Source organism: Bubalus bubalis, chromosome 2 (genome assembly GCF_019923935.1).
Source record: "Bubalus bubalis isolate 160015118507 breed Murrah chromosome 2, NDDB_SH_1, whole genome shotgun sequence".
NCBI classification, from domain to species: Eukaryota; Metazoa; Chordata; class Mammalia; order Artiodactyla; family Bovidae; genus Bubalus; species Bubalus bubalis.
The window spans coordinates 38,060,649-38,088,399 of NC_059158.1; the positions used below are offsets into that span (position 1 = coordinate 38,060,649).

Consider the following 27,751-nt stretch of genomic DNA (forward strand, 5'->3'; position numbering starts at 1 on the left):
TTCCCTGACTAAGGACTGAACCAGTGTCCCTACAGTGGAAGTGCAGAGTCTTAACCACTGGACCACCAGGGAAGTTCTGAGGCCTAAAATCTTGATTCGAGCAATGGCATGCAATTCAATAATTCTTGATGGAGCCACTATCTGAGCCAGGTACTGGGCTCAGACTTGTAGAGCCACAAAAATAAAGCAGAGCAATGTCCTAGCCTCTAGGAACCCATGGTCTAGGTAAGAGTGCATTATCCCAGCCAAACCCCGCTCTCTTAAGGGCGCTCGGGGCTTCTTACACAGGCCCTCCGCCAGGCCCTCACCTGGAAGCGCGTCCGCTCAGCCGCGTACACCTGGTAGTGGAGCATGGCCTGCAGCACCTTCTTGTGGCCGCCGGGCACCAGGCACACAGCGCCCAGGATCTCCAGCACGGCCACCTTGGTCTTGCTGTTCTCCGTGCGCAGGCTCTGGGCGATGGTGCTGATGGCCTCGGGCTGCGCCAGCACGTGCGCCCGCCCCTGCGAGTTGTTCATCAGCGCCTTGATGCAGCCAATGAGGGAGGTGTGGATGCGGCTCTCGCAGGTGGCGTGGTCCATGCTCCGGAGGAAGTTCAGCAGACAGGTCAAGCCCTCCAACTCGATGAAGCGGGTCACAAACCTGCCCAGACCAGAACCGTCAGCCAAACAGGTATCCTGCATTTGCATATTATTCTGTCTGCATTTTGCAACTAGCTACCCCTTATCTAGGGACCACTGTGTCCCACCTACAGAAGCCATTTGGTTCATTTATAAAGTTTATCTAAAGTACTAATCCCTCCGTGGTTGCTATATGGTCAACTTATTAGGGCTTCCCTGATGGCTCAGAGAGTAAAGAGTCTACCTGCAATGCAGGAGACCTGGGTTCGATTCCTGGGTAAGGAAGATCTGCTGGAGAAGGAAATGGCAACCCACTCCAGTATTCTTGCCTGGAGAATCCCATGGACAGAAGAGCCTGGCAGGCTACAGTCCACAGGGTTGCAAAGAGTCGGACGTGACTGAGCAACTAACACTTTCACTTTCAAAGCACTGAAGAGCTTATGCTTTAGAACTGTGCTGCTGGTGAAGACGTTTAAAGAGCCCCTTGGACTGCAAGGAGATCAAACCAGCCAATCCTAAAGGAAATCAATCCTGAATATTCATTAGAAAAAATGATGCTGAAGCTCCAATACTTTGGCCACCTGATGTGAAGAGCCAACTCTTTGGAAAAGACTTTGATGCTGGGAAGGATTGAGGGCAAGAGAAGGGGTGACAGAAGATGAGATGGTTGGACATAAGTTTGAGCAAACTCTGGGGGATAGTGAAGGACAGGGAAGCCTGGAGTGCTGCAGTTTATGAGGTCACAAAGAGTTGGACATCACTTAACAACTGAACGACAACAAAGCTCTAAAATCCTTACCACCCCACAAGGGACTCACGTCTTGTTTGCATTTTAAATACTGTGCATTTGCACATTACTGACTGTCAGTGACATAACTATGAAGGTATATACATGAAAGGGATGATTATGATAATTATTAGGATAATTATCATGGCTGTTAAACCTGAAGATTCATCACCAGTGAGGTTAGGAATGAAGAGAATTACAAGCAGACAAGGAAGACTTCCCGAGAGGGAAGCCATCAGAGTCACTGCATCGAGGGATCAAGGCTGGGGAAGGCACTCTTTAAGGGATCCCTAAGAAAACATCTGAGTTAGCTTAAATGTTAGCAAAAAACACTAAAAACCATTTCGTGCAGGAGTTCTTAACCTGGAATATGTGTTCCCCTAAGGGGTCTATGGCTAATCAACTTCCATGGGAAACAAAAAATACACTTTTTTGGTAATCTCTACCTTGAATTTCGGAGAAGGCAATGGCACCCCACTCCAGTACTCTTGCCTGGAGAATCCCATGGACAGAGGAGCCTGGTAGGCTGCAGTCCATGGGGTCACTAGGAGTCAGACACGACTGAGCGACTTCACTTTCACTTTTCACTTTTCATGCATTGGAGAAGGAAATGGCAACCCACTCCAGTGTTCTTGCCTGGAGAATCCCAGGGACGGGGGAGCCTGGTGGGCTGCCGTCTACGGGGTCACACAGAGTCGGACACGACTGAAACAACTTAGCAGTAGCAGTAACCTTGAATTTAGCATTTCTTTCAATGATGAAGGTAAGCAATAAAATATAGTGACATTACCAGAATTTCTGACTTTCTCACTCAAAGAAATCACAGCTGTTTTCATCTCAAATTGCAGCTGTTACAGATATCTCAAAATATCATTTCCACTCATCAGCACTTCAAAATTATGGTGGTTGCTAGTTCTTTTTATTTAAGGCATAAAGCAGTACATTTACTGCTATCTCACAAATGTTTAAAATTTGGTGGCTGTATTTCAATTTAACTGGTCCATTTTTAAACCTTACCTACCATCTACTTTATTACTTAGAAACATCATACTAATAAGCAGTCAGTAGGTTTCACCTGGGTACCAAAGTCATCCATGGCACACATGTGTGCATACACACACACACACACAGAGGCTTAAAACCCTTGATTTAGTAGAACAATAATTAATGATCTGAGGACATGCCATAAATGAAGCTGAGGGAAGCACTCTATATAATGAATACATTTGATTCCAAGGGCATCTGTGTTTCACATGATTATATAAATATACTTAGAAAAATAGAATGCATTAAGTTGCTAAAAATAGGTATCATTTACTTTTTTCTATTATACACTTTTATGTATCCCACAAAATTTCCACTATGACTATGTGTGACATTTGTCATCAGAATTTGATTAAGAGAAAGAAAAACAAATGGAAGTGGGAGATGAGGGGCAACATCCCCTCAACCCTTCTACTTGCTGACTTTCTCAACCTTCCTGTATCCCCTTTCTAAATCAGACCCCATCCCCACCTGAGCAACAAGCAGGGGTTAGGGAGCCCCTGTTCTCCTTGAGGCTCCGCTTCCAGGCTCCTGGGGCAGAAAGGTCAGCCCAGACCACGCACACACACACACAGGCAGACTCGTGTGTTGTTAACAACTGGCCCTCTGGAGAAAGAAACAGGCCTGACTTGTGCTGTTTGCCAATTTCCATGGTATAAATGCTCCCAGCACAGCTGACTTCAAGCTAGTCATGTGATGCCACTGAACGTGGAGCTGGGAAGACATGTAGCATTCACAGATTCCCACCAGGCACACACAACGGGTGCAATTTCAGTGGGCACGCGTGACAGTGTGTAGGAAAATGCCGTCAAATCATCAGGTAGTTAAGGAGTGATAAGTTTCAAGTTCTTAATTACCTTTGGTTTTTATATCATTTTTTAAATCATGAGTTGATATAATTTACATTTTAATCATAGTTTTAACAAGCAGCTTGCAAAACTGCTGAAAATTTAACAGTTGCCTCCCCTAAGCTGGAATGAGCCCATTGCCAGACACGACAGGAGCCTGTGGCTCTCTTGGGCCCTTTCCCAATGTGGCCTGGGACGCAGGGAGAGGTGCTTTTCAGCCCTGGAGACAGCCACCACCTGCTTCCTTGCCTGCTCCCACGCTGGATGGAGAAATCTCAACTGAAGACAGCACATCGCCCTCTAGTGGCTAGAGTATTTCTCACCCACTCTCACCTCCCTGGTGGGGCTCCTCCCTTCTCAGAGCTCTTGAGCTCCTTGCCCGTAGGCCCACCTCTGGACCAGAGGTTTACCCCATCTTCCTATGTTCATCTCTCCTCCCCAACATGCTCATCTTCTGGAAGCATCCCAACTCCTCAGAGAGAGAGGGGGAAGTGGGAGCCCAGATGTGAAAGAGGGTAAAGTAAGCCCAAGGGGATGCTGAGAGTGTGTCCCAAGGAGCCTGGGATGGGAGCAGACCTCTGTGTGAAGCTTCGAGAAGCTGAGGGGCCCACTGGGGGAGGGATGTAAGAGGAAGCGAGGGAAGGGGCATCACCTCATAGGCTGTGTCCGGAGGGCAGTCTTCAGGTCTTCCACGACTTGGTTCCTCATCTCCGTCTCCTCCTCATCAAATGCGTACAGACTCTGCATCTGAGGTCAGAGAAAGCGGCAGAGGTCGCGCTGGGCTGCCTGTCTCCCAGCTCCCTGCACCCCCAGCCTGCCTGTGAACCAGGGGCCACCCTTGCCTCAGGAGGGGTGAGGCCCCACCAAATGGTTTACTGAGACAAGAGTGTCAGGCTCTGAGAAGACCCAGGTTCCAGTCCTGGGCTTCACTTTCCTCATCTGTAAAATGGGGAGAATGATTAGCCTGTTTCTCAAGCCTGGGTGATCTACACATCATTAATCACTGTTTCAATAGTTTGGGGACTCTATAAAGTCACACAGGGGAGGGAGGGGTCATGATACAATCTTGGGAATAACTGGAAAGCTGCTGATCCCCAGATGTGGGCTGCAGGGGAACATGAGGCCCACTCCCCTTGGAGCCCTTCCAGGTGGGGCCGGGGCAGGACAGGCGCGAGGCTCACCGCGGCCATGGAGTTGATGCGGTCGATGTAGTAGTCAGGCCAGCTGGTCGCCAGCTTGTTGGGGTCCTCCTGCTCCTAGAACAAGAGGAAGGGTTGTATGGACCACCCGGCAAGACAGGCCCACGGTCTGGAGTCCTGAGCTTCATTCCACGTCAGCATTCAGGTTCATCTCCCAGCCCCGCCTAGACGGGGTGACTTTGAGGGAGTCACAGAAGCTCCCTAGGCTTCTTCTTCTTCCCCAGCAAGACGCACATCACGAACATCCGAACCTCAGGACCAGATAATGACATGGGCGGAAACCATGCAGGTATATACACTTTCAATGAACAATATATATGGTTAAAAATACTTTATTTTTTTCCCCGTCATACTTGTTCTGACTCCATTTAATGAAATACGACTTTCAGTCTGTTGAATCTAATGAAAATGTGCACTTGTACTTTGTACATCTACTTTTTCAAACTTCATTTTTCTGATATCATTCTCACTATGTTTTATAAAATAGTATCAGTCTGTGACAGTCTGGACCTTTAAAAAAACTTAGTTTTGGAAAATATTGATTGATATTAAGCATTTGGTGTAGTGCCTGGCATAGAGTAGGTGCTCAATAAATTGTAACTTTAAAAAAGGAGAGAGAGATCTGCACCCCGCCCCAAGGTCCTGGGTTTTGGAAAGGGGGTGGGGGATGGGGTCTGTGCAGCTGGAAGGCAGAACCCAGATCGGACCCAGTCCTCAGGTCCCAAAAGAAAGCCTCAACTCCTCCCCAGGGGTGGGCAGGAATGATGGGAACTGGACAAGCATTGACGCTGATTGAAAATTCAGACCCCTTCTCCGGCCAGTGGGTCTGCTCTTCACACTCCCTCCTGCTTCCTGTCTCTGTCCCATTTGGATGCTCCCCTTTATTGGCTTTCTACCAATTTCCTGCTTTCAAATTAGCATTAAACATTTACCTCCTCAAGAACCTTCCTGATGGACCACCTGCCTGCCAGCCAGCCTGGACTTTGCCCTGCATCTTTCAGTCCCATCCACTTGGGTTTCATGATTTTGTTTCTTAAAATCCAAGATTTTAAATTTCTTAAATCTTAAAATTTTAGATCACTGAGAAACCTGCTTTGATTGGGTCTTTGTGACTTCACCTGGCTGTATGCCTAAAGCCACAAGGCTCCCGTAACCGAGGCCCCCAAATTCTAGCTTCTGCCTTACAGAGGGGATCACAGCACATAAACAAACATATCATGAAACACACACTTTCCTGCCTTCACTGGCTTCCCATTTAGCCACTCCACGTGCATTTAATGAGCACCTACTCCATGCCAATCACTGCTATGAGCCCTGAAAGTACTGAACAAAAAGCCATCCATATAATAGCCTGTCTAATACCAGAGGCAGGATGACCACTGCTCTGTGGTAGGACTGTCCACTGTGGGCCCTGGAAACCAGGGTGGGGGTCATCTAACACAGAAGGCTAATGGGGAAGATGGGGTGGGGGTCTGAGAGGACTGAGCTGAGTTACTCAAGATTACTGAGGCTGAGACAAGGCAAGAGTGTTACAGGCAGAGGAAGTGCCATGTGGAAAGATGGGGAGTGGGAAACTGTATTGGGAGATGACACAGTCTGGTCTGGAAGGTGGTGAGAAGTGTCCTTACATTTTAGTGCATTTTTATGTTAGCTTCATAAGGAATCAACATCAGGGACCTCCATCGTAAATCAATTTGGAAAGTGGGGAATCACGAGAGAAGATGAATTACTCCTGGAATTCATTTTCTCCTCCTTTCCTTCTTTATTTCTATAGTGTGAGTTTTTTAAAGATCTGCTGTCCTCATAATGAGACTCCTGGACACAGAGCATGGTATTCTGCAGCTGCTTAATAAATGCCTTGACCACACTAGACGTGACTCGCAGAGCCTGCAGGCTCTCAGCAGGCCGGCATTCCAGCGTCAGCGCAGCCACTGGTCATGCTGGCGGGCAACTCTAGGTGAGGCCATCACCCCTCCAGGCCTTCCTTGCGTCCTGTGTAGAATAAAAAACTGGGCTGGGTTGCTCCTCAGTCCCTTCCAATTCTAGAAGAGTGACCAACTTTATAAGCTCGGTCTGGCCCAGTATGGAGCCTAGGATGGAACAAATATCCCGAGCAAGAAGACTAAGAGAAGAGCCAAAATGGGCTTCAGGGAGCATGAAGGATAAGCAGTCTCACACTGCCCCAGACCTGCCCATCTTCTCCCGGGAGGGAGACTTCTAAGCCTTTGGGTGCTGGAATAATAGGCCCCGACTCCCAAACACCTGTACGTTGAAGTGAAGGGATGAAGCTGCAAGTCTGGGAGATGAGAAGGCGGAGGGATGGGGAGGAAAGTGGGCCAAGGAAAGAAAAATAGAGCGAAAGAAACAGACAGGCTAAAACATTGGGTTGGCCCCAAAGTTTGAGTTTTTCTATAAGACATTGTGGGAAAACCCAGAATGAACCTTATGGCCAACCCAACAGAAAGGAGGTGAGAGAGACTCAGAAAGAGATGAGGTGAGAAAGGCAGAGAGGGGGAAGAAGGGAGAAGAAAGCACAGCCACTGAGAAAGTGGAGGGGAGAGAGAAAGCCCAGCTCAGTCCTGACTGCAGCCCTGCACACCCTGCTAGGGAGGACCCGCAGTCAGGAGACTGACGCCTTTTAATGAAGGGGCGGGGCGGGCGGGGAGAGCAGAGACTGATGTGTGTCCCTGACCTGCGCGCTGCCCTGGAACAGGGACACAGCCTGGGACACGGCCCAGGCTAAAGATCCAGCAGAGGCCATTCACTTCCCCCAAACCAGTCCTTCCAACAGAGCTGCCCCCTGGGTACCGCCCAGGGTGGCACGCCCTCCCTGCGTGCGCACAGCCACGGAAAGGGAATCTGGACTTGTCATCGTGCATCTCCCTGACCCGGCACCCCTCCTGGAGCCCAGAAGAACAGAACCCTAACCCTCTGCGTGTAAGCTCCATGAGAGCAGGGATTATTTCTGTCCTGATTCATTCACTGTTGTTCCTCCGACACCTAGAATGGAATGATGCTGGTGTGGAACAAAGGTTTGCGTAATGAATGAGCAAGCGTGGAAGCAAGGGCTGCCCCTGCTGTGGACCCTGCGCGGCAGTGGAAGGGGTCAGAGAGGGTACCTTCTTCTTGCTGCAGTAGATCTGCCATTTCTTCTCAGGGGGCAGTGCAAATACAGCCTCCCGGTTTTTGTCGGTGAGATCCAATTCATCCTGCAAAGACATGAAAACACGTCTGAAACCCAGAGATGGTTGATCTTAGGATATTCAGCCTATAGGAAATTACAGTTTCCTCAGATTCCTCAGCCTGCTGTCTTCCTTCAAAGAGCGTCAAAGATACGATAGGGCAATTCTTCCTCTTGAAGCACAGCACCATCCTCCCATCCCCTTGCATCAAGCCCTCAAGCTTCTATCCAGGCTTCCTTCACTTCCTGTCCCCGCCCCTGGCTCCTCCCCTTCCAGGGCCCTGTTCCCGCCCATCTCTTCATTACTTTGCTAGCTCCTAGTCCTCTTGCCTGGAGTTTCTTGTCTTCTTCCTCTTGTCCTTCTTAGGCTGGTCAACACCATAAATCAAGGCTTGACAAGAAAGAAATCAGTCTACCAACCCAGTCTGTTATTATTATTATTTGGTGGCCGCGTCTGATCTTAGTTGCGGTACTTGGGACTTTCCTTGCATCATGCGGGATCTTTCCTTGCAGCAGCATGGACCCTCTAGTTGTGGCATGGGGGCTCCAGAGTGCATGGGGCTCAGGAGCTGCTGTGCACACGTTTTAGCTGCCCTGCAGCATGTGGGATCTTAGTTCCCCAACCAGGGATCAAACCTGCATCCCCTGTGTTGCAAAGTAGATTCTTAACCACTGGACCACCAGGGATGTCACCTAATCCACTTCCCTCTTGGCCCCCCATCCTTCAAGTCTCTGTCCCTTTAAGTGTGTCCCCCAGAAAGTCTCTGGCTCCCCAACCCCAGCATTGGCCCCAGCATGGTTGAGGACACCTGGTAAAGATGAGGAGCTGGGCAACTCATCTAACTCAACTAACTCATCAATTCATCAACTCATCTAACTCAGCCTCCTGCTAAGGAGGGCACCCTGTGCCATGGGAGGTGTTGGTCTACTTCCCTTGGAGGTGTGCCCGACAGAGACAGCCCTCCAGCAGTACCACCACCCAGACCATGCCATGCACACACAAGGCTGGGCTCCAGAGGTGAACCCACACTTCCCTGGGAGCTGGACTGGGAAGTTTCTGACATCATCAAGTTTCAGGTAACTCTGTAGGTAGTTTAGGATGACTTTTTTAGGTTTAGCTGTGCTGAATGGTGCCTAAAAGGCTCTCTTACTGAAAATTCTTCTCCTGTGATTCATGAGCTATGCCAGGACTCAACAAAAATAAATAAATAAAAGTTAATGGGCCGTGGAAACATAATGGGCCTTTCAACATGATTCTTGAATTTTTTTTTAATAAAAGCAAAAGTTACATTAAGACCAAAAAAAGCATATTACTAATCTTTGTGTTTTCTAAAACGATAGTGAAAGTAATATCTAAGAAAGTACAAGTCTTAAGTATATCGATACCTATATTCAATGAGAGCCTTTTAGACTTTCCTTCACAGAGATCTGACCTGTCCAATAGAAATATGAGCCACGTTTTTAAAAAATTTTTCCAGTCACATTAAAAAATTATGCAGGAATAGTTGAACTTAATTTTAATAATGTGTGATAAGTCAATTCAGTTGTGTTTGACTCTTTGTGATCCCATGAACCATAGCCCGTCAGGCTCCTCTGTCCATGGGATTCTCCAGGCAAGAATACTGGAGTGGGTTGCCATGCCCTCCTCTAGGGGATCTTGCCAACCCAGGGATCGAACCCGTGTCTCTTGCATCTCCTGCACTGGCAGGTGGGTTCTTTGCCACTAGCATCACCTGGGTCAGTCAGTCAGTTCAGTTGCTCAGTCGTGTCAGACTCTTTGCCACCCCATGAATTGCAGCGCGCCAGGCCTCCTCCCTGTCCATCACCAACTCCGGGAGTTCACTCAGACTCATGTCCATCGAGTCAGCGATGCCATCCAGCCATCTCATCCTCTGTCGTCCCCTTCTCCTCCTGCCCCCAATCCCTCCCAGCATCAGAGTCTTTTCCAATGAGTCAACTCTTCGCATGAGGTGGACAAAGTACTGGAGTTTCAGCTTTAGCATCATTCCTTCCAAAGAAATCCCTGGGCTGATCTCCTTCAGAATGCACTGGTTGGATCTCCTTGCAGTCCAAGGGACTCTCAAGAGTCTTCTCCAACACCACAGTTCAAAAGCATCAATTCTTCGGTGTTCAGCTTTCTTCACAATCCAACTCTCACATCCATACATGACCACTGGAAAAACCATAGCCTTGACTAGACAGACCTTTGTTGGCAAAGTAATGTCTCTGTTTTTCAATATGCTATCAAGGTTGGTCATAACTTTTCTTCCAAGGAGTAAGCGTCTTTTAATTTCATGGCTGCAGTCACCATCTGCAGTGATTTTGGAGCCCAAAAAAATAAAGTCTGACACTGTTTCCACTGTTTCCCCATCTATTTCCCATGAAGTAATGGGACCACCTGGGTACCTTGTATTTAACCCAAAGTATCTAAAATAGAGTCATTTTAACATGTAATCAATGTAAAAGAAAAAGATCAATGAGCTATTTGAATTCTTTTTTTTTTCAAAGTTATCAAAATCTGCCCTGGATTTCCCATCTTGGTTCAGACCAGCCATGTTTCAGGTGTCACCAGCCCCATGTGACCGGCGGCTGCCATCCTGAGTGGCACCGACAAGGACAACTTGAACCTATGCCCACCAGGTCACCTGCTTTTTGAACTAAAGACTCCTGTAGATCAAATGCTAAAGAAAAGTTCTTCCCTGGAACCACTCTCTACATATCCCAGGAATTTTCCAGACCCTGCTCGAGGTTTCTGAAGCATTTCCTTTCTGTGGTCAGAATCAGAAATTAAAGAGACTTCTGTGCACCTGCCACTGGCTGGCATACACTGCACCCTCTCCTGCTTTTGCTTATGCAGGTAGTTCTACCCAGCCGGCGCTCCTGGCCCGCCCGCCCCACAGTCTAATGCCCAAGCTCAGAGCTGGCATCCTCTGGCAAGCCTTCTACAGCCCTTCCCAGGTAGGAACACCCCTCCCTACCTGAATGCAGAGCTGTTGTGTTCAACTTTGTATTCTGGTTATTTAGACACTTGTCTTCTCTCACCAGTGGTCTCTGCCACTAAATCAAATGGCATTTCTTGGTAATTTGGTTGGTTCAGCCTTGGTAACCTATGACTCTGTGGACCATCCACTTCTTCTTGAGTCTCTCTTTCCTTATTTCCTGGACAATCACACCCTTGGGCCGTCCCTCCTGCTTTGCGCTATGCTCCTCTTGGGACCCCTGACTGACTTTTCCTCCTCTCTCCTATCACTCAGCACTGAAGTCCCTCAGGGCACCATCCTGGGTCCTCTTCTCCCCTCCCTTTATGCTTCCTCTGGTGACTCCTTCGCAAGTCATCCCCAAGGACCCAGTGACAATCCTAAATCCTCTCAGCCCCCCAGTGTCCTGAGCGCCCAATCCTGGCACCCAACTGCCTTTGCACGGATCAACTTGATGGCCCTCAGGTGCCTCATACACTCATGCACGTGTGACAGTGTGCCAGGCACTGTTCTCAGTGCTTAAAGTTTATTCATTACATTTGCAGCAACCCATTTTACAGATGAGGAAACTGAGGCACAGCAAACACATGCAAACTGAGTTCATCACCCCAGTCCCCTCAGCCTGGGTCTCCTTGCCACATCCTGTCCTGATGAGGGTCTCACCATCCACCCAGATCCTCGTAAGAAACCTGGTATTCCCTGACTTCTACTCATGCATTAGTCCCCACAAGTCCTATTATCCTTCCTTCTCAGTGGCTCCGGAATCTGTCCACTTTTCCCCATTTCCATGGCTAACACTTTAGTCCAAGCCACCATCCTCCACAGCTTGGGTTTCCACCAAGAGCCCCCACATGGTCTACACAGTGCCTTTGGAGCCAATAAAGTACCCCAGATGGTCTTTTTAGAAAAGTATATTGGAGAGCCTCAAACCCCTGCTTAACCTTTTCAGTGGCTTTCTATCACCCCTAGGATTGAATCTCAAATCCTCAGATATTCTCATCATAATGGTACCCCCCCAAAGGACCCAGCTTTTTCCTACTTGAGACTCTCACATCTGCTGCTTCTTCTGTCAGGGACTCCATGGCATCATTCTGCACCTCCATTCACCTACCTGACCATCACTCTGTTTTAAGATCTGTCACTGATTCAGGGGACCCATCAGGACCCTGAATCTAGAATAAGTCTCTCTGCTAGACACGCCCACAGACCGCCCCCCTGCCCGAAACATTCCCTCTCAAGACACTCTCTACACTCATCATTACTGTTCAAGACCTGGCTTCTCGTTAGACTTCATATTCCTGGGGGGAGGGGCTGCACCAACCCATTTTAGTGGGTCCATCACTAAATCCCTGGCAGCCCACGAAGCCCAGGACACGTCAGTCTCTCAAATATTTTTCATTTGTTTGATCAATACCTCACGCTAGCTTGCAGATGAGACAAGTCTGACTCATTCTTGTTTTTTGCCAAAGTACCTAGTAAGAAACCCTGCCACTTAACATGCTCAATAAATATTTGGAGACTAAAAGGGCCAAAGGAAGGAACACTGCTTGCCATGTCCTTCTTTCAAAACTCATGCAGTCTTCTCAGGAAGATGTCCCTGACTGGGATAATGTAAGAAATATACTGGTTTGGCCAAAAAGTTCATTTGGGTTCTTCCGTAAGATGCTATGAAAAAACCTGAAAGAACTTTATGGCCAACCCAACATTTCTTTTTTTAAAAAATCTGTTTTGGTATTTTGTGGCATCATGCTTTATTTTTTTTTAACTTTTTATTTTGTATTGGGGTATAGTCAATTAACAAACAATGTCATGATACTTTCAGATGAACTGCAAAGGGACTCAGCCATACACATATATGGATCCACTTTCCCCCAAACTCCCCTGCCATGCAGGCTGCCACGTAACACTGAGCAGAGTTCCCTGTGCTGCACAGTAGGTCATTGTCGGTTATCCATTTTAAATATAGCAGTGTCAACCTAATATTTCTGACCCTCGTTCCCGGTTCCTGTCTTAGAGCTCCTAAACCCCTCGGAATTTCATGAATGATAGAACTGACAGGAATATCTTTTGTTCCTGACATAGAGCTCCTAAACCCCTTGGAATTTCCTGGGTGATAGGAGTCCCTTTTCTCCTGCTGCAGTGACTCTTGGTGGACCCTAGAGAGCTTCAGGGTGGGGGCCAGTCACCAGAAGGATCAGGCCTTGATTAGAAGCCTTGAACTTTCAGCCCTACTCCCCAAACTCTAATAGATGGAGCTAAAAATCTATCATACCATTACAAATAAACTTATTTACAAAACAGACTCAGAGAACGAACTTACGGATACTAGTGGGGAAGGGTGGGAGAAAGGGATAGTTAGGGCATTTGGGATGGACATATACATACAGCTGTATTTAAAGTGGATAAGCAACCAGGTCCTACCGTACAGCACAGGGAACGCTGCTCAGTGTTCTGTGGCAGCCTGAATGGGACGGGAGTTTGGGGGAGAGTGGATACATGTATGTGTATGGCTGGGCCACTCTGCTGCACACCTGAAACTATCACAGCATTGCCAATCAGCTATAAGTAGCAGCAGTAGTCGTATGTTGGTCACTCAGTTGTGTCCAACTCTCTACAACCCCGTGGACTGTGGCCTGCCAGGCTCCTCTGTCCATGGAGAAGCAGGCAAGATACTGAAGTGGGTTGTCATTCCCTTCTCCAGGGGATCTTGCTAACCCAGGGATGGAACCCGGGTCTCCGGCATTGCAGGCAGACTCTTTACTGTTTTAGTCACCAGTTCAGTTCAGTCACTCAGTCGTGTCCGACTCTGCGACCCCATGGACTGCAGCTCGCCAGGCTTCCCTGTCCATCACCAAGTCCTGGAGCTTGCTCAAACTCATGTCCATCAAGTCTGTGATGCCATCCAACCATCTCATCCTCTGTCATCCCCTTCTCCTCCTGCCTTCACTCTTTCCCAGCATCAGGGTCTTTTCCAATGAGTCAGTTCTTCACAGCAGGTGGCCAAAGTATTGGAGTTTCTGTTTCGGCATCAGTCCTTCCAATGAATATTCAGGACTGATTTCCTTTAGGATTGACTGCTTTGATCTCCTTCCTGTCCAAGGAACTCTCAAGAATCTTCTCTAGCACCACAGTTCAAAAGCATCAATTCCTTGGTGCTCAGCCATCTTTATGGTCCAACTCTCACATCCATACATGACTACTGGAAAAAACCATAGCTTTGACTACCAGACCTTTGTCAGCAAAGTAATGTCTCTGCTTTTTAATATGCTGGCTAGGTTTTCATAGCTTTTCTTCCAAGGTCACCAGGGAAGCCCCATAATCAGCTATACTACAATATAAAATAAAAAGTGAGGGGAAAAAAACCTATCTTGCTGAAACCACCGCAAAAGCCCCCAGAATGGCAAGGCTCAGAGAGCTTCTGGGTGGGTGTATGCATCCACATGATGGGAGGGTGGGGCACCCCGAACCTTCCGGGGACAGATGCTCCTGGGCTCAGGACAGGAACCTTACCCTTCTGGGCTTTATGCTCTGTATGCCTTCTTCTGGCTGCTCACTTGTATTCTTTATCATCTCCTTTATACTAAGCTGGTAACAGTACATAAAGTGTTTCCTGTGTTCTGTGAGAAGTTCTAGCAAATTACCACACTTGCAGAGGAGATTGTGGGGACTCCTGATTGGTAGCCATGTTGGACAGACGCGTAGGAAACCTGGGACCCACCACCTCTAATGGGTGTGTGAAGTAAGGGGCAGTCTCGTGGATCTGAGCCCTTAACCTGTGGGCTCTGTGCTAACTCTGGGCAGTAAGTGTCAGAATGGAGTTGTATTGCAGGACATCCAATTGGTGTCCATAGAAAACTGGAGAACTGCTTAATGTGGAAAATGGTGTTAGCAGTATTTGAGTGAAAAAATGATCTTAGCAGGACTGACAAACACAGCTCAGGCTTCATATATTATTCTACACAAGCAAAGAAAAGTGTTAGTCACTCAGTTGTGTCCAACTCTTTGTGACCCCATAGACTGTAGCCCACCAGGCTCCTCTGTCCATGGGATTTTCCAGGCAAGAATACTGGAGTGGGTTGCCATTTCCTATCTCCCACCCCTGGCTCTACTCCCAGGAAAGGCATGACTCGGGACAGTGAGTTTTCCTGAACCTGATGTGGTGAGGAAGGTGGATCACTTTTTCTCCCATAGGCATTGCTCCATCTTACAGTGGTCCTATGCTTTGAAGAGCTGGATTGTCTTCATCAGATACATCCATGACCGAATCCAAGTAGGAAACCCCATTCCAATCATGTTGCATCGTTTCTCTGCAGGCCAGCCATGAGAATAAGTGACCAAGAGCTGATGGTAGATGACCCTGCGTTTACGGCTCTCTTCCAGGGGTTCAGGCCCGAGTCCTGGGCACAGATCCTGCTCCCCCATCTGGGAATTTCTTTGGTGTGCAGGCTTTGTCTCACCACCAGACCTCCAAAGAGAAGAATCATGCCGTCTTCCTGTTCTGTCTCTTTGTGGTCAGAATAGGATGTTTCACACACAGGGTGCTGCTGTGGTCTAAATGGGTATCACAGAGAGTCCGGAAGAGCTGCCGCCAGTGTGAATGCCAGAGCTCTGTCTGCCCCAGGCTAGACACGGGGTGTTATCATCCCAGTCCCAATCCAGGTGTCTTTCAGGTATCTCTATCTCCTTGTTTCTAGTTAATCATCCCTTGATCTGAGACTTGCGATTGTCCAGGAGGAGAGGGTTGGAGGAGGGATGGAGCGGGAGGTTGGGGTTAGCAGATGCTAGTTATTATATATAGGATGCATAAATGACAAGGTCCTACTGCACAGCACAGAGAACCATACTTAATATCCTGTGATAAACCACCATGGGATAGAATATAAAAAAAGAACGTATATACAGGTATAGCTGAATCACATTGCTGTACAGCAGAAACTAACACAGCACCGTAAATCAACTATACTTCAGTTAAAAAAACCATCCCCTAAATCTAAAAAGAAATGATACAAATGAACTTACAAAACAGAAAGAGACTCACAGACTTGGAGAATAAACTTATGGTTGCTGGAGCAGGGGGCAGGGAGAAGGATGATGGGAGGAAGGGATAGTTAAGGAGTTTGAGATGGACATGTACACACAGCAATATTTAAAGTAGATAACCAACAAGGACCTGCTGTATAGCTCATGGAACTCAGCTCAGTGTTACATGGCAGCCTGGATGGGAGGTGAGTTTGGGGGAGAATGGACACTTGCATATGTATGGCTGAATCCCTTTGCTGTTCACCTGAAGCTATCACAATACTGTTAATCGGCTATGCTCCAATATAAAATTAAAAGTTTTTTTTGTAAAAAAATTCTTGTTCTGAGGTACCCAGAATCTGCCTACAGAATTCCACCCGTCTCTTATGTCTGAGATAAGAGGATCCCGGGGAAATTCCAGCCAGCAGATGAGAAAAAGGTGTCAAGCATTCTGAGGTTCTCTGAGGCTCCTCGGTGCCGACTTCACAAAGCCTGCACCTGCTCCTCTCATGGGAGCCTACCGCTGCCCGGCGAGGTCTAGAGTCCAGTGGAGATATGAGGAAGGTCCATCTTCTGGGGACAGGCTTCGCGGTGTCCACCCCAGTGCTGACTGTTTCTCCCCCACAGCTGAGGTGCTCTGGGACCCATCTCAGCCAAAAGCAGTTTCAGCAGGTGAAGATCCCGGCACACAGGCCCCCGCCCTCTGTCTGGCTCCTTCTGCTCCTGCTGGGGCCCGCCACTCCATGGCCAAGCCCTCTCTGCCCCTGCCCCTCACTCTACCCCGCCCCTCACTCCGCCCCGCCCCTCATTCTATCCCCCCCTCCCCCACTCTGCCCCGCCCCTCACTCACCACCAGCTCTGCAAAGCGGATGTTCAGCTCCTCTGGGTTGGGGATAGGACTGGAGAACTCCATGTACTGCAGAGGGTGGTTGTCCCGGAGGTTGATCTCAGGGAGGTCGCTGCCCCCAAAGCAGCACAGGAAGCCCAGGCCATGGCGGCTCCTCTTGCGGGGGGCCATGGTCACTGCAGGCCAGGGGGACAGTCCGCAGGCAGATGCCCTAGGTCCTCATCGTGATCTGGGTAGAACAGAGAGGACAGAGTGGTCAGGCCTGGCAGCCAGGTGGGCCAGAACGTGGCTGCTCTGCCACCATAATTTCTCTGGCCAAGTCTCAGGGGCCTCTGACCCCACAGCCAAGCTCCTTTCTCCCACAACTGCAAACACTTCCAGATTCTCCCTCTGTGCCCTGAGAGAAGATGGGAGGGCTGTAGTCACAGAATGTGACTTCCAGGGCAGAGGTGGCACTACCCACTACCCACTCTGACTGTACAGATGGGAAGCCTGTTCCCCGTCCACTGGCAGTCCATTTTCCTGCAGGGCTTCCTTATTCATGTGAATATTCCAGGGTCTGGGTATACCTGCTTTAAAGGTGTAATCCAATGGGGAGGGAAGGGCTGAATTCGGCTGGCAGGGGAGACACTGAGCTAATTATATGGCCTGGCTCCTGCAGTGCAGGCCTCCATGGGAGCAGAGGACGGAAGGCTTGCACAGCTTTCTTCCCAGTCTGCTGTAGCCAGGCATGTCTCGATGAATGTGAAATATCAACAGGGTGTGGGTTCACCCATCCATCCAGAAGGGGTGACCTGCGGGAGCCATTAGAGTGAACCCTGGGTAAAGAAATGGGGCTGATCATTGGAATGGTGTTCAACCAAGAGTGATGGGAATCTGGTCAAATGTGATTTCCATACAGACGGAGAACAGAGGATACTGCTATGGCTAGAGCCCGGAACTGAGAGACACCCAACAGATGGGTGGTCACTGGAACAGAAAGGATTAAGTGTTTGGTTTCCCTCTGGGAAAGCCTAGTTCTATGATGACCAGCCTAAGGATAAACACTGGCCCTAGTCATTGAGGCCACATAGCTTCCAGGTGGATTAAGTCCAGTTATCCATACATGGGCTTCCTGAATGGGCCAAATGATCCTTCCAATGCTTCCTAAACATGGTTTCAGATCTGGGTGGGTTCAGCAGAAAGACCACTGTTTACCCACCACACTGCTGCTCAACATACTCTCCCCACACTTTTGTATCTTAATTTTGAATATAAATCAGATTCTACCTTTATATTCTACAGATATTCTAGCTGTAGTATCTGTGATATAGCACAGGTTTGGGGACAAGATTTTGTTAAATTGTGGGTAAAATGCATATAAACATGAAGTTTACTGTTTTACCATTTGTCATGTGTGTAGTTCAGTGGCATTAAATACATTCACATTGCTCTGCAACCATCACCACCATCCACCTCTGTTACTTTTTCCATCTTGTAAAACAGAAACTCTGTACTCATTAAATAATCACTTCCCGTTTCCCTCTCCCCTCAGCCCCTGGCAACCACCACTCTACTCTCTGTCTCTAAGAATTTGACAACTCTCAGTATCTCATATGGGTAGAATCCTACAGCAGTTGTCTTTTTGTGACTGGCCTATTTCACTTAGCATAATGTCATCAAGGTCCATACAAGCTGTAGCAGAATTTCCTTCCTTTTTTTGGCTGAATAATATTCCACTGTATGCAGAGACCACATTTTGTTTATCCATTCATCTGTTGACAGGCACTGGGGTTGCTTCCTCCTTTTGGCTATTGTGAAGAACGCTGCTACCAACACGTACAAATATCTGTTTGTGTCCCTGCTTTCAGTGCTTAGGGTAATATACCCAAAGGTTGAGTTGTTTCTCCTATATCTAGGTCATTAACGGAATGATCAGAATGTCCCCCTGGTCTTTAGTTACATCATTGCTCTAAATGTTGACCAAAACAAGGACACAGACAAGCCCAGATGACACAGCTTCCTCGTCTGAAAATGCCAAAGAACTAGTCATTAACACTCTCAAGGGACAGTCCTTCAACCAGCTTTGAATCCCATGCACTGATCTAGCCCTCTGGGTTTTTTTTCTTTTTTTTTTTTTTTGACCTCACTGCACAGCATGTGGGATCTTAGTTCCCCCACCAGAGATTTAACCTGTGTCCTTGCATGGGAAGCATGGAGTCTTAACCACTGGGCCACCAGGGAAGTCCCTGCCCTTTTTTCTTAAAGACACCACAGGAGATTGTTTCCTGAATCCTTGGGGAGCTCCAAATATGTCAAATCTAAGGCATTCCCTTGAATCAAGTTCTAGAACCTTATCGAAAAAAGATAACTATGGCATAACTTGTTCCTAGTGAATCCAAGGTAAGTCTAGGAGAACACTGCTTTATTTCCAAACCCTAACAAACTAGCTAATAAATCAGTCATCTGAGCTAGCCTCCCGTATAAGGCATGATGCATGTTACTCATCATTCAAGAGAGGTGTTTTTATTGATTCCATTTTATCTCTTTTTTTGGGGGGGGTGCACCACAAAGCCTCTGGGATCTTAGTTTTCCCACCAGGTAGCAAACCCACACCCCTTGCATTGGAAAGTAAAGTCTCAACCACTGAACCACCAGGGAAGTCCCTACTTTATCTTTCTTTATTAACTTTGTGACAGACGTTTTAAATGTTTTCTAGCATTTATTAAATGTATTTGGTAAGCCACCAGGGAAGTCAATGGACTATTACTCAGCCATTAAAAAGAACGAAGTAATGCCATTTGCAGGGACTTAGATGGGTCTAGAGATTGTCATACTGACTGAGGTCAGAGAAATAGCATATGATATCATTTACATGTGGAGTCTAGAATATGATACAAATGGACTTATTTAAAAGGGAGAAATAGACTCACAGACTTAGAGAATGAACTTATGGTCGGGGGAGGAGATGAAGGAATAGTTGGGGATTTTGGAATTGATAGGTACACACTGCTGTATTTAAAATGGATATCCATCAAGGCCCTACTGTATAGCACAGGGAACCTCTGCTCAGTATTCTATAACAACCTAATTGGGAAAAGAATTTGAAAGAGAATAGATATGTGCATATGTTAAGAAAAAGAATAAATCAACCATATTGTTACATTAAAAAGGAATACATATATTGTTGCATTAATAAATGTATTTGAACATAGAACTTTTAAAAATTTTTCTAAGGATTATTTTTCAAAGATATTAAGAAATATTGCCCTATACAATCCAAGAGTCATGTTTTATATATAAAAACTTTAGGTTATTCATTCAAAGGGATTTGATCCTTCCTTCCCTTTACTTACCAATTTATTAGATTAGGAGTTTGGGATTAACATAGACACACTACTATATATTAATGGATAGCTAACAAAGACTTACTGGAGAGCACGGAGACCTATATGCAATATTTTGTAACAACCTATAGGGGAAAAGAATCTGAAAAAAATAGATACATATGTATGTATAACCGAAATCACTTTGCAGTTACACTTGAAACTAACACAACATTGTAAATCAACTATACTTCAATTAAAAAAAAAAAAAAAGACTTTTTAGTAGACCCAGGGATACCTAAAACAACACATTATCTGAGCCCGCCTGGTATTACTGGCCGTCCTTTCCAGGTTTGCACATTGTCTCCACAGCTACAGTGAAGGCTGTCTGAGGACAGGGGCCATGCCTCCTGCTTATTTGACACCCACCCCCCCACGCCTTTATGGCTAATAAAAGGCCTTGTGCTTAGTAGGTGCTCAATAATATTTTTTGGTCAATTGAGGAAAAAAAAAAACTGTGCTCATGGAGACAGAAAAGAGGGGTCTTTATCAATCAGTCAAGAAATACTGATTGAAATCTGATTCCTAGTAATTAAGACATCAAGAACCCTTGAAGGGAACAAGGGGACAGTCTCCAAGGTGGAGGAAGCAGCTAGCAGGCTAGTGCAGAATCCTGGTTTATGTCAGCAAAGACCTGGAACACGTAGCTGAGGATATCAAGGGAGGAAGGGAGACACTGAGGCTTTCCAGGGGACTTGATAGCCAATGGGCAGGAGTGGGTGGGACGAAACCCTGGCCTCCGAGTGTCAGGCTCGGTAAAGCACTAATTCCATAGGTAGATAGGGGTGGGCCTCCCTGGGTCCCCTGCCCATCATCCATTTGGGATGCTGATACAGACTCCAGGCCAGGTCCCATAGGTAAGACTGCTTTGCTGAGGACACAGAGCATGGAAGGGCAGGTCCCAGAGGTGGGATGAGATGGACTGGATGGCATGACGGGGTTCTTGGGAGGGATGGCTGACGTCTAGGAGGATCTGCAAACTCTGGGCCTGCTCCAGGTCTTTGCCAACCTACACCAGGATTCTGCACTAGCCTGCCAGCTGCTTTCTCTACCTCCAGACTGTGCCCTTGTTCCCCTCAAGGATTCCTGGTGGCTTAACTACTAGGAATCAGAGATTGCAGTCACTGCCCCTCTGAACACTCTTCTGTCTTCACCTCCTCGACTTCTCTCGCCCCAGTCTCCTTCCTGGTCCTTCTTTGCCCTTCAGTGCCTGAACCAGGCTTTCCTGGGAGGGGCATCAGGGGCAGGGTTGACATACAGCTGGAGCACCCCATTAGTCTTACACCCGTGTTCACAGCTGTGACCCCTGATTGGTTGGCACCAGGCTCATACCTGTCTAAATATTTTTAAGGTCTCGCCTGAGTATGAGGAGTAAGGTGGAGTGGCCTCAGGAGGAGAGAAGAAGGAAGAAGTAGACACAGACCTCCAAACGGGAAGTGCCGGCCCCACAGAGAAGGGCCTTAACCAACCCTCCCTCCCCCACACCCCCCGGCCGCGCTGCATATTTGCCCTTTTAAGGGCGGCCTGCTCCACCGCTCCTGAGTGTTTATGTTCCTGAGGGTGTCCTCCTCCCCAGGAACTCTTAAGTCTGTCCCTTCCTCCTTTTCTTGGGGCCCCTTCTGAACATCCAAGACTAAAACCATAAGCCCTGAGCTGGAAAGCATCTAGCTTCAGGGTAGAGATCTGAAAATTGAGGTCCGGGAAGGAAATGTCTTCTCTGAGGCCACATAACAATGGGGACAGATCTGGGGCTGAAAACCAGGACGCCAGCGTCCAGGCTGTGGTCCGGCCACTGCCTCCCCAAAGCGCCTCTTCCCACATCAATGCCCTTTGTTCCCATCTTGCCCCAGCCCCCCAAGCAGCCTCCCCCCACCCCCTAGAGAAGATCAGACTCTACGGCTCAGTATAGAAGTAGCTCCAGGGAGTTCCCTGGTGGTCCAGTGGTTAGGCCTTGGTGGTTTCACAGCCGAGCCCCAGGTTCAATTCCCATTTGGGGAACTGAAATCCCAAAAGCTGTGTGGCACAGCCAAAAAATAAACAAACAAACAAACAAAAAATCCAAAATAGTATTAAAAAAAAAAGAAAAAAAGAAATAGCTACAGTAAACAAGGTCCTTTCTAGACCAGGAGAGGGTATGAAGATTCCAAAGGCTGCCTGCTTCTCCTCCACTGGGGGGAACTGCCTCCATCACCCACCACCCCAATTTCTCTCCCACCCCTACTCTAATCCTTCCTCCACTCCAGCAGAGGCTCTGAAGTCAGACGGACAGGGGTTTGACTCCTGGCTCTGCCTTCTCAGCTGGGTGACCCTGAGCATGAGGTCTTAACCTCCAAGAACCCCAGGTTCCTCATCTGTGACACCAAGGCAATAACAGGATCTTCCTCATGCAGTTTCAAGGAAGAATAAATGATCTAATATAAGTAAAATGCCAGGAGTACCTCATATATTCATTAAAGAAGGCCAACACCACTGCTGTGGCTTCGGTATCACCATGACTGGCAAGGTGAGACTGGCCCTCCCCAGAGTCTGAACCATGAGCCCTTCCCCGGACATAGATGGGGCCACCAAGGCCTGGCGTTGAAGAAACTTTCTTAGCCAGATTTAAGCAGCCACCCACCTTTGCCTTCAGTAACTGGGAAGCCTGGACCAGAGAGGGCAGGACTCTTCCTCAGGCTCTGAGTGACCTCTAGTTGGAAAGATAAACCCTTGTCACTGACCCTGAGCAGGGAGTGGAAAGGTGGAAGTGGCCAGCGCCATTCATTTCTGCAAAATCTCTTTTACAAAGAGGAATGGTAGAGGAGAACTGAGAAGCAATATAGAAAAACAGAAAGCCACACGGAACAAAACCCAGAGGACTTGGACCTGGGTCTGAGAAACTGAACCTGCGCCCACCCTGTCCCCACCACCCACCTTTCTCTCCAGGGAAACTTCCCCAACACCAACAGCTCCATGCCCTACACTTCCCGTCTGCCTGCTTCATCCCCATATCCCTGTGGGGACAAAGCCTTCCCAGGACCATCCGGCCCTAAACACAGACCAAATGGCCTACAACATCAGATTGTCGGGGCTCCATCCCCTGACCCTCCTGTAACTCTCTCGGGGTCTCCTCTAGTCCTCTGGGTGTGACCGGACTTCACCTCCTCATGATCACATCCTCCACATTGTGAAGAGAGCACAGCTTCTTAACTCAGGGGACGGGGCGAGTCACGAGGCAGCGGTGGGTCAGGGGCCACAGTGCCGTCCCCCTGGGGCCTCGGTTTCCCCTCCGTGCTGTGTCCACGTTGGACTGAAGACCTGCGAGGGCCCCTTTAGCCCTGACTGTCCACACCGCCTGGCTCAACCTCCTTTGCCAAGATTCCCCCAGAGGCTGTCCTCAGCGCGCCCTGGGCGCTCCTCCCACATTCCATCCCAGGCCAGGAAGTGCTTCCTCTAACTGGAGTCCAGAACTCCCATTTGGTTTTTAAAGATGAAAATCCTAACCTTTAACCCCAAACCCTGGCCCCTAGGTCCTCGACTCACCAGTTTTTATTTACATTAATTAAAGCTTCAAAATTCCAATATCATTAGCACTTACTCCTAAGTCTTAAGTGAAAGCAGAACAATATTAGTACTTGAGACTTTGGTATTTGCTGGCCACAGGGCTATAGCTACCCCTCATGCTCTGAGATGGAAGGCACCAATTTAAAAAAGTTATTTAAAGGAAGACAAAAAGAAAAAAAAAAAACCCCTGTGGTTCAGAGAAGTAACTTGCCTAAAGACACACAGTTAGTGAGGTCATAGCTAGGATTCAAACACACGACTATTTGATTCTAAAGCTACAGACCATTAAGACAGAGGGCATGTGTCCATGGAAGACATGTCCTGATCTGAGACCCACTCAGAGCTTTCTAGAGTGTTCTTTAGGCTCAATAATTCATGACTGAGCATTTCCTATGGGCTGGGCCAGGTGTTTTCACAGCTCTGCAATAGCATTTCAGCTTCACAATGACCCTGTGAGGTGGTTATTACTATTATGCCCCCTTACAGATGATGAGACTAAGACTTCAGCAGCTGTTACACGGCTTATCAGTGACACCAAGGAGCTAAGGGACAGAGCTGGAACCCCAAGGAAATATTCTGACTGTAAGTTCAGAGCTCTTGTCATAGAAGCAAAGCTGACTCATGAACCCTTCCTTTAGCTCTTGGGACCAATGCCATGACCCTGGGATGTTCTTCTCCATCCCCTCCCCCTACCTCCACACATGCGGGTAACAGCAAGGGTGTACTGCGTCATCTCCCCTTGGCCACTTCCCCAGTGCCAACCAGGAGCCAGGCACTGAGCTGACAATATTGCCCTTTATCTCAACCGTCTAATGGCCTGACTATCCCTTCTCACCAATGACTGAGACTCCCAAAGTTCAGGCAACTTGCTCAGCCACCGCATCCTGAGCACAGTGGTGTTGCCCTGGAACACACAGGCCTGGAACCCGTTTCTAGCCCATGTGCTGGATGCTGACTGTGTGGGGAGGATGCAGGAGTAAACACAGTCTGGTCCCTTTCCTCAAGCAGGACCTCTTCTGGTGGGGGAGCTGGAGGAGTCGAGGCAATGACCGTACAGAAAGGTGGAGTGAGAAAGTCTCAGAAAGGGGACCCAGTGCAGCCTGGGGGCTGAAGAGGGAGCCAGGGAAAGCTTTCAGGAGAAGGCGACATTGAACTAGCTTTGAGAAAAGTCTTTTTTTTTTTTTGGCCAAGGCACATGGTCTGTGGGATCTTAGTTCCCTGACCAGGGATTGAACCTGGGCCCTTGGTAATGAGAACACAGTCCTGATCACTGGACTGGCAGGGAATTCTTTTTTCTTTCTTTCTTTTCTTATTTTGGCCATATGACTTGCAGGATCTCAGTTCCCTAACCAGGGATCGAACCCATGCCCCCTCATCTTGAAAGAGAGAAGAGAATTAAGGAAGGGTGCTAGAGGAGGGAAAGGCATTCCTGGCAAGGGCATAAGCAAAGGCACAGAGGAAGCAATTGTCCAGAACACATGAGGTCAGAGTCCCAACCAGCTGCCTGTTGATCTGAGGCTAAACTAATGGGCAAAGGGAATCAACAGCGTATCTGAATGCCATGACTTATTGGCAGAGACCAGGCATCCTGGAGATGCGGGGCAGCACTCCTCTGCCCTCCTCTCCCGACCAGGTCCCTGGGGTCCAGGCCTGGGAACGGGGCCCAGAGCTCCCCAGAGCGGCTGCATAAAACATAAAGAATGTCAACCACGTCCTGTTCCCCGGGCAGATTCCTCCCTATACACTGACCCTTCATGTGCCACTGGGCATCACCCGGGAAATGGCCCCAGGCCCAGCTTACCGGAACCTGGTTTCCCAACAAAGAGTCTATGCTTTTCCATCCCAGGCCACAGTACTTCCCAGGCCTTCCGCCCACCCATCTCCCCACTGCTCACCTACACCATACCTACTCCCACTTCAAGTCTCTGAAGACCCTCCCCTCAAGCTCTGTGGACAGCAAACAGACTCGAGACCCCTCACAAGCCTGCCCCTGCTCCCATCCTGAACTGCTGACATCCCCTTCTACCTCACAAACTTGGCTGGGTTCTGTTCAACTGCCATCAACTCTATGTGACTTCAGACAAGTTACTTAGGCTCTCTGGGACTCAGTTTCCTCATCTGTAAAATGGGGAAATAACAGGGTTGTCATTATTGTCCTTGAAGTGTCAACACACTTCATAGGGTTGTCAGAAGCATTAAACTAGCTAGTATTTGTAAAGTATCTAGAGTAGCGCCCAGTAATAGTAATAGTAAACACTTACTAGCTACATAGTAATAGTAAATACTTAATAGCTACATAGTAATAGTAAACACTTAATAGCTACATAGATAAGCTACTGTTACAATTATGAAGAAACCTGAATATCGACTGTATATATTACAGATGGGCTCTCTGTGTGAATGGCTCTTACATATTCACAGATTCTTTACAAACTGAGCTATGAGGGAAGCCCACATATTATGACAGAGGTTGGCAAATGCTGTGGGGGTCAAATCCAGCTCCAGCCTACGTTTGAAAATAGTCTGATTAAAGCACAGCTACAAGCAACCATACTCCAGTGAAACTTAAAAACAACACAACTATACTCGCTCATCATCTATAAATGTTTTATTCAACAGAGACCCTAGGGCCCACAAAGCCAAAAGTATTTCCTACCTGGCCCTTTACAGAAAGTGTACTGATCCCTGTGTTATTAGCTTGAATCATATGTAGCTGACTGCTGAATTGTTTTTAACCCACAAAACCATGCATTTCAAATGGTTTAACTTAGTATAGCATACTGGCTCATCATGCACCCTGCCTTAGCCACTAAAACAGGAGTGAGTGCGTATGTGCGTGCTAAGTCACTTCTGTCTGATTCTGTGCGACCCTATGGGCTGCAGCCCGCCAGGCTCCTCTATCCATGGAATTCTCCAGGCAAGAATACTGGAGTGGGTTGCCATGCCCTCCTCCAGGGGGTCCTCCCAACCCAGGGACCAAACCTGAGTCTCTTGTGCTTCCTGCATTGCCAGGCAGATTCTTTACCACTGCACCAACTGGGAAGCCCCAAACAGGAGTGCTGCGCTTTAAATCCAGTGATTCTGATCATAATAAAGTGATAATGATCATTCTTTGAATATTTACCATGGTCAAGGTTTATCTGGAACTTCTACCACACTCCTGCAGGGTAAACATGATCACTGCCTGGATTCCCTCCCACACTTGAGGCTCAGAAAGATGTTAAAGTGTGAGTTGAGTATCCAAACCAGGTTTCCAGACTCCACGCCCACCATACCGTCCCCCCTAGGTGCTAAGAGGCTGTTGGGAGTAGGATCCATCTCTGATAGGACAAAAAAATGGACAGCCTGAGGCCCTCCTATCTCCCTATTTCTCTGCAGGTCCACCTCCCAGACAGCAATGGCCACACGGTGGATGGGGCCCAGTTGTGACTTCCCTGTTGGCCTCAGGACAGAACTCTGAACAATCTGACTTGTCCTGTGAGCCACGGTCAGGGCTGGGGAGGGGGCGGGGAGCACTTTCAAAAATAAGCAAGCTCTCTTTCCAGGACCGGTGGAGCTATTTTTAGCAGCTGCCTAAATGATGGTTTTCCCCCTCAGCTCTGGGAAAAGCAAGAAAGCAAAAGTAAATGTTTGCAGCCCCAGGGGCCCCCTCTGCGCCCCCAGGGGCCCCTCTGTGCCACCTGCCCCACAAGGTGGCAGGAGGAGAGGGAGAGAAAGGGGCGTCTTGCTGGGAAAGTGAAACTGAAAACGTCCCCAAAGTGACATTTCTCTGACTCAGGAGGGGGACAAGTGTGGAAGTTGTGGGTTTTCCAATGGTTTTTCTCATTTCGAGAAATGATCAAGAGAACATAGGTTTCTTTGTCTCAGTAGGACAGAAAACAAGCAGATAGTAGCTCTCCAAGGCCATGGCCAAGTATGCATGCATGCATTCACTCATTCATCCACCCATCTATCCACTCAACCCCCAAGGGACTGCATGCACAAGCAATTTTCTAGGTGCTTTGGATGAACCAAACATCAAATCCCATTCTCACCCCAGTTTACAATGTTGTTGGGAAGGTCTGTGCATAAACCACCAGAATTCTAAGGGGGCGGAGGGAGTGAGTTCCAGGCTCTGGGACCGCAGGGAGAGGACAGTGGCTTCTGGCTAGGGTGGTCTGGAACATTCACCAGAGGAAGTGGCCTTGAAGCCAGAACTCAGAGGAAAGAGGTGGACACGTGCCAGTTGGGAGGGGCTAAGAAACCCGTTCACGACAAAGGTATGCTGGGGTGAGGACTTGGCATCCAAGTGAGTGAGGGGAAGACAGGGTTCCTTTTACCAGG

The 27,751-nt window shown here is 48.2% G+C and overlaps 1 protein-coding gene across 3 annotated transcripts in view; it reads right to left on the reverse strand.

Moving 5' to 3' along the window:
* DAAM2 (dishevelled associated activator of morphogenesis 2) overlaps window positions 1–27,751 on the reverse strand; it is a 135,795-nt gene that overhangs the window by 40,665 nt on the left and 67,379 nt on the right. For all 3 annotated transcript variants that reach the window (XM_006074718.4, XM_044930437.2, XM_025270507.3), the window contains exons 2-6: window positions 16,527–16,752; window positions 7,618–7,707; window positions 4,481–4,555; window positions 3,952–4,046; window positions 309–642 (exon numbers count right to left, since the gene is read on the reverse strand). In XM_006074718.4, the coding sequence (XP_006074780.1) occupies window positions 309–642; window positions 3,952–4,046; window positions 4,481–4,555; window positions 7,618–7,707; window positions 16,527–16,694 (762 nt within the window). In that variant the 5' untranslated portion in view covers window positions 16,695–16,752. The remainder of the gene's footprint in view (window positions 1–308; window positions 643–3,951; window positions 4,047–4,480; window positions 4,556–7,617; window positions 7,708–16,526; window positions 16,753–27,751) is intronic.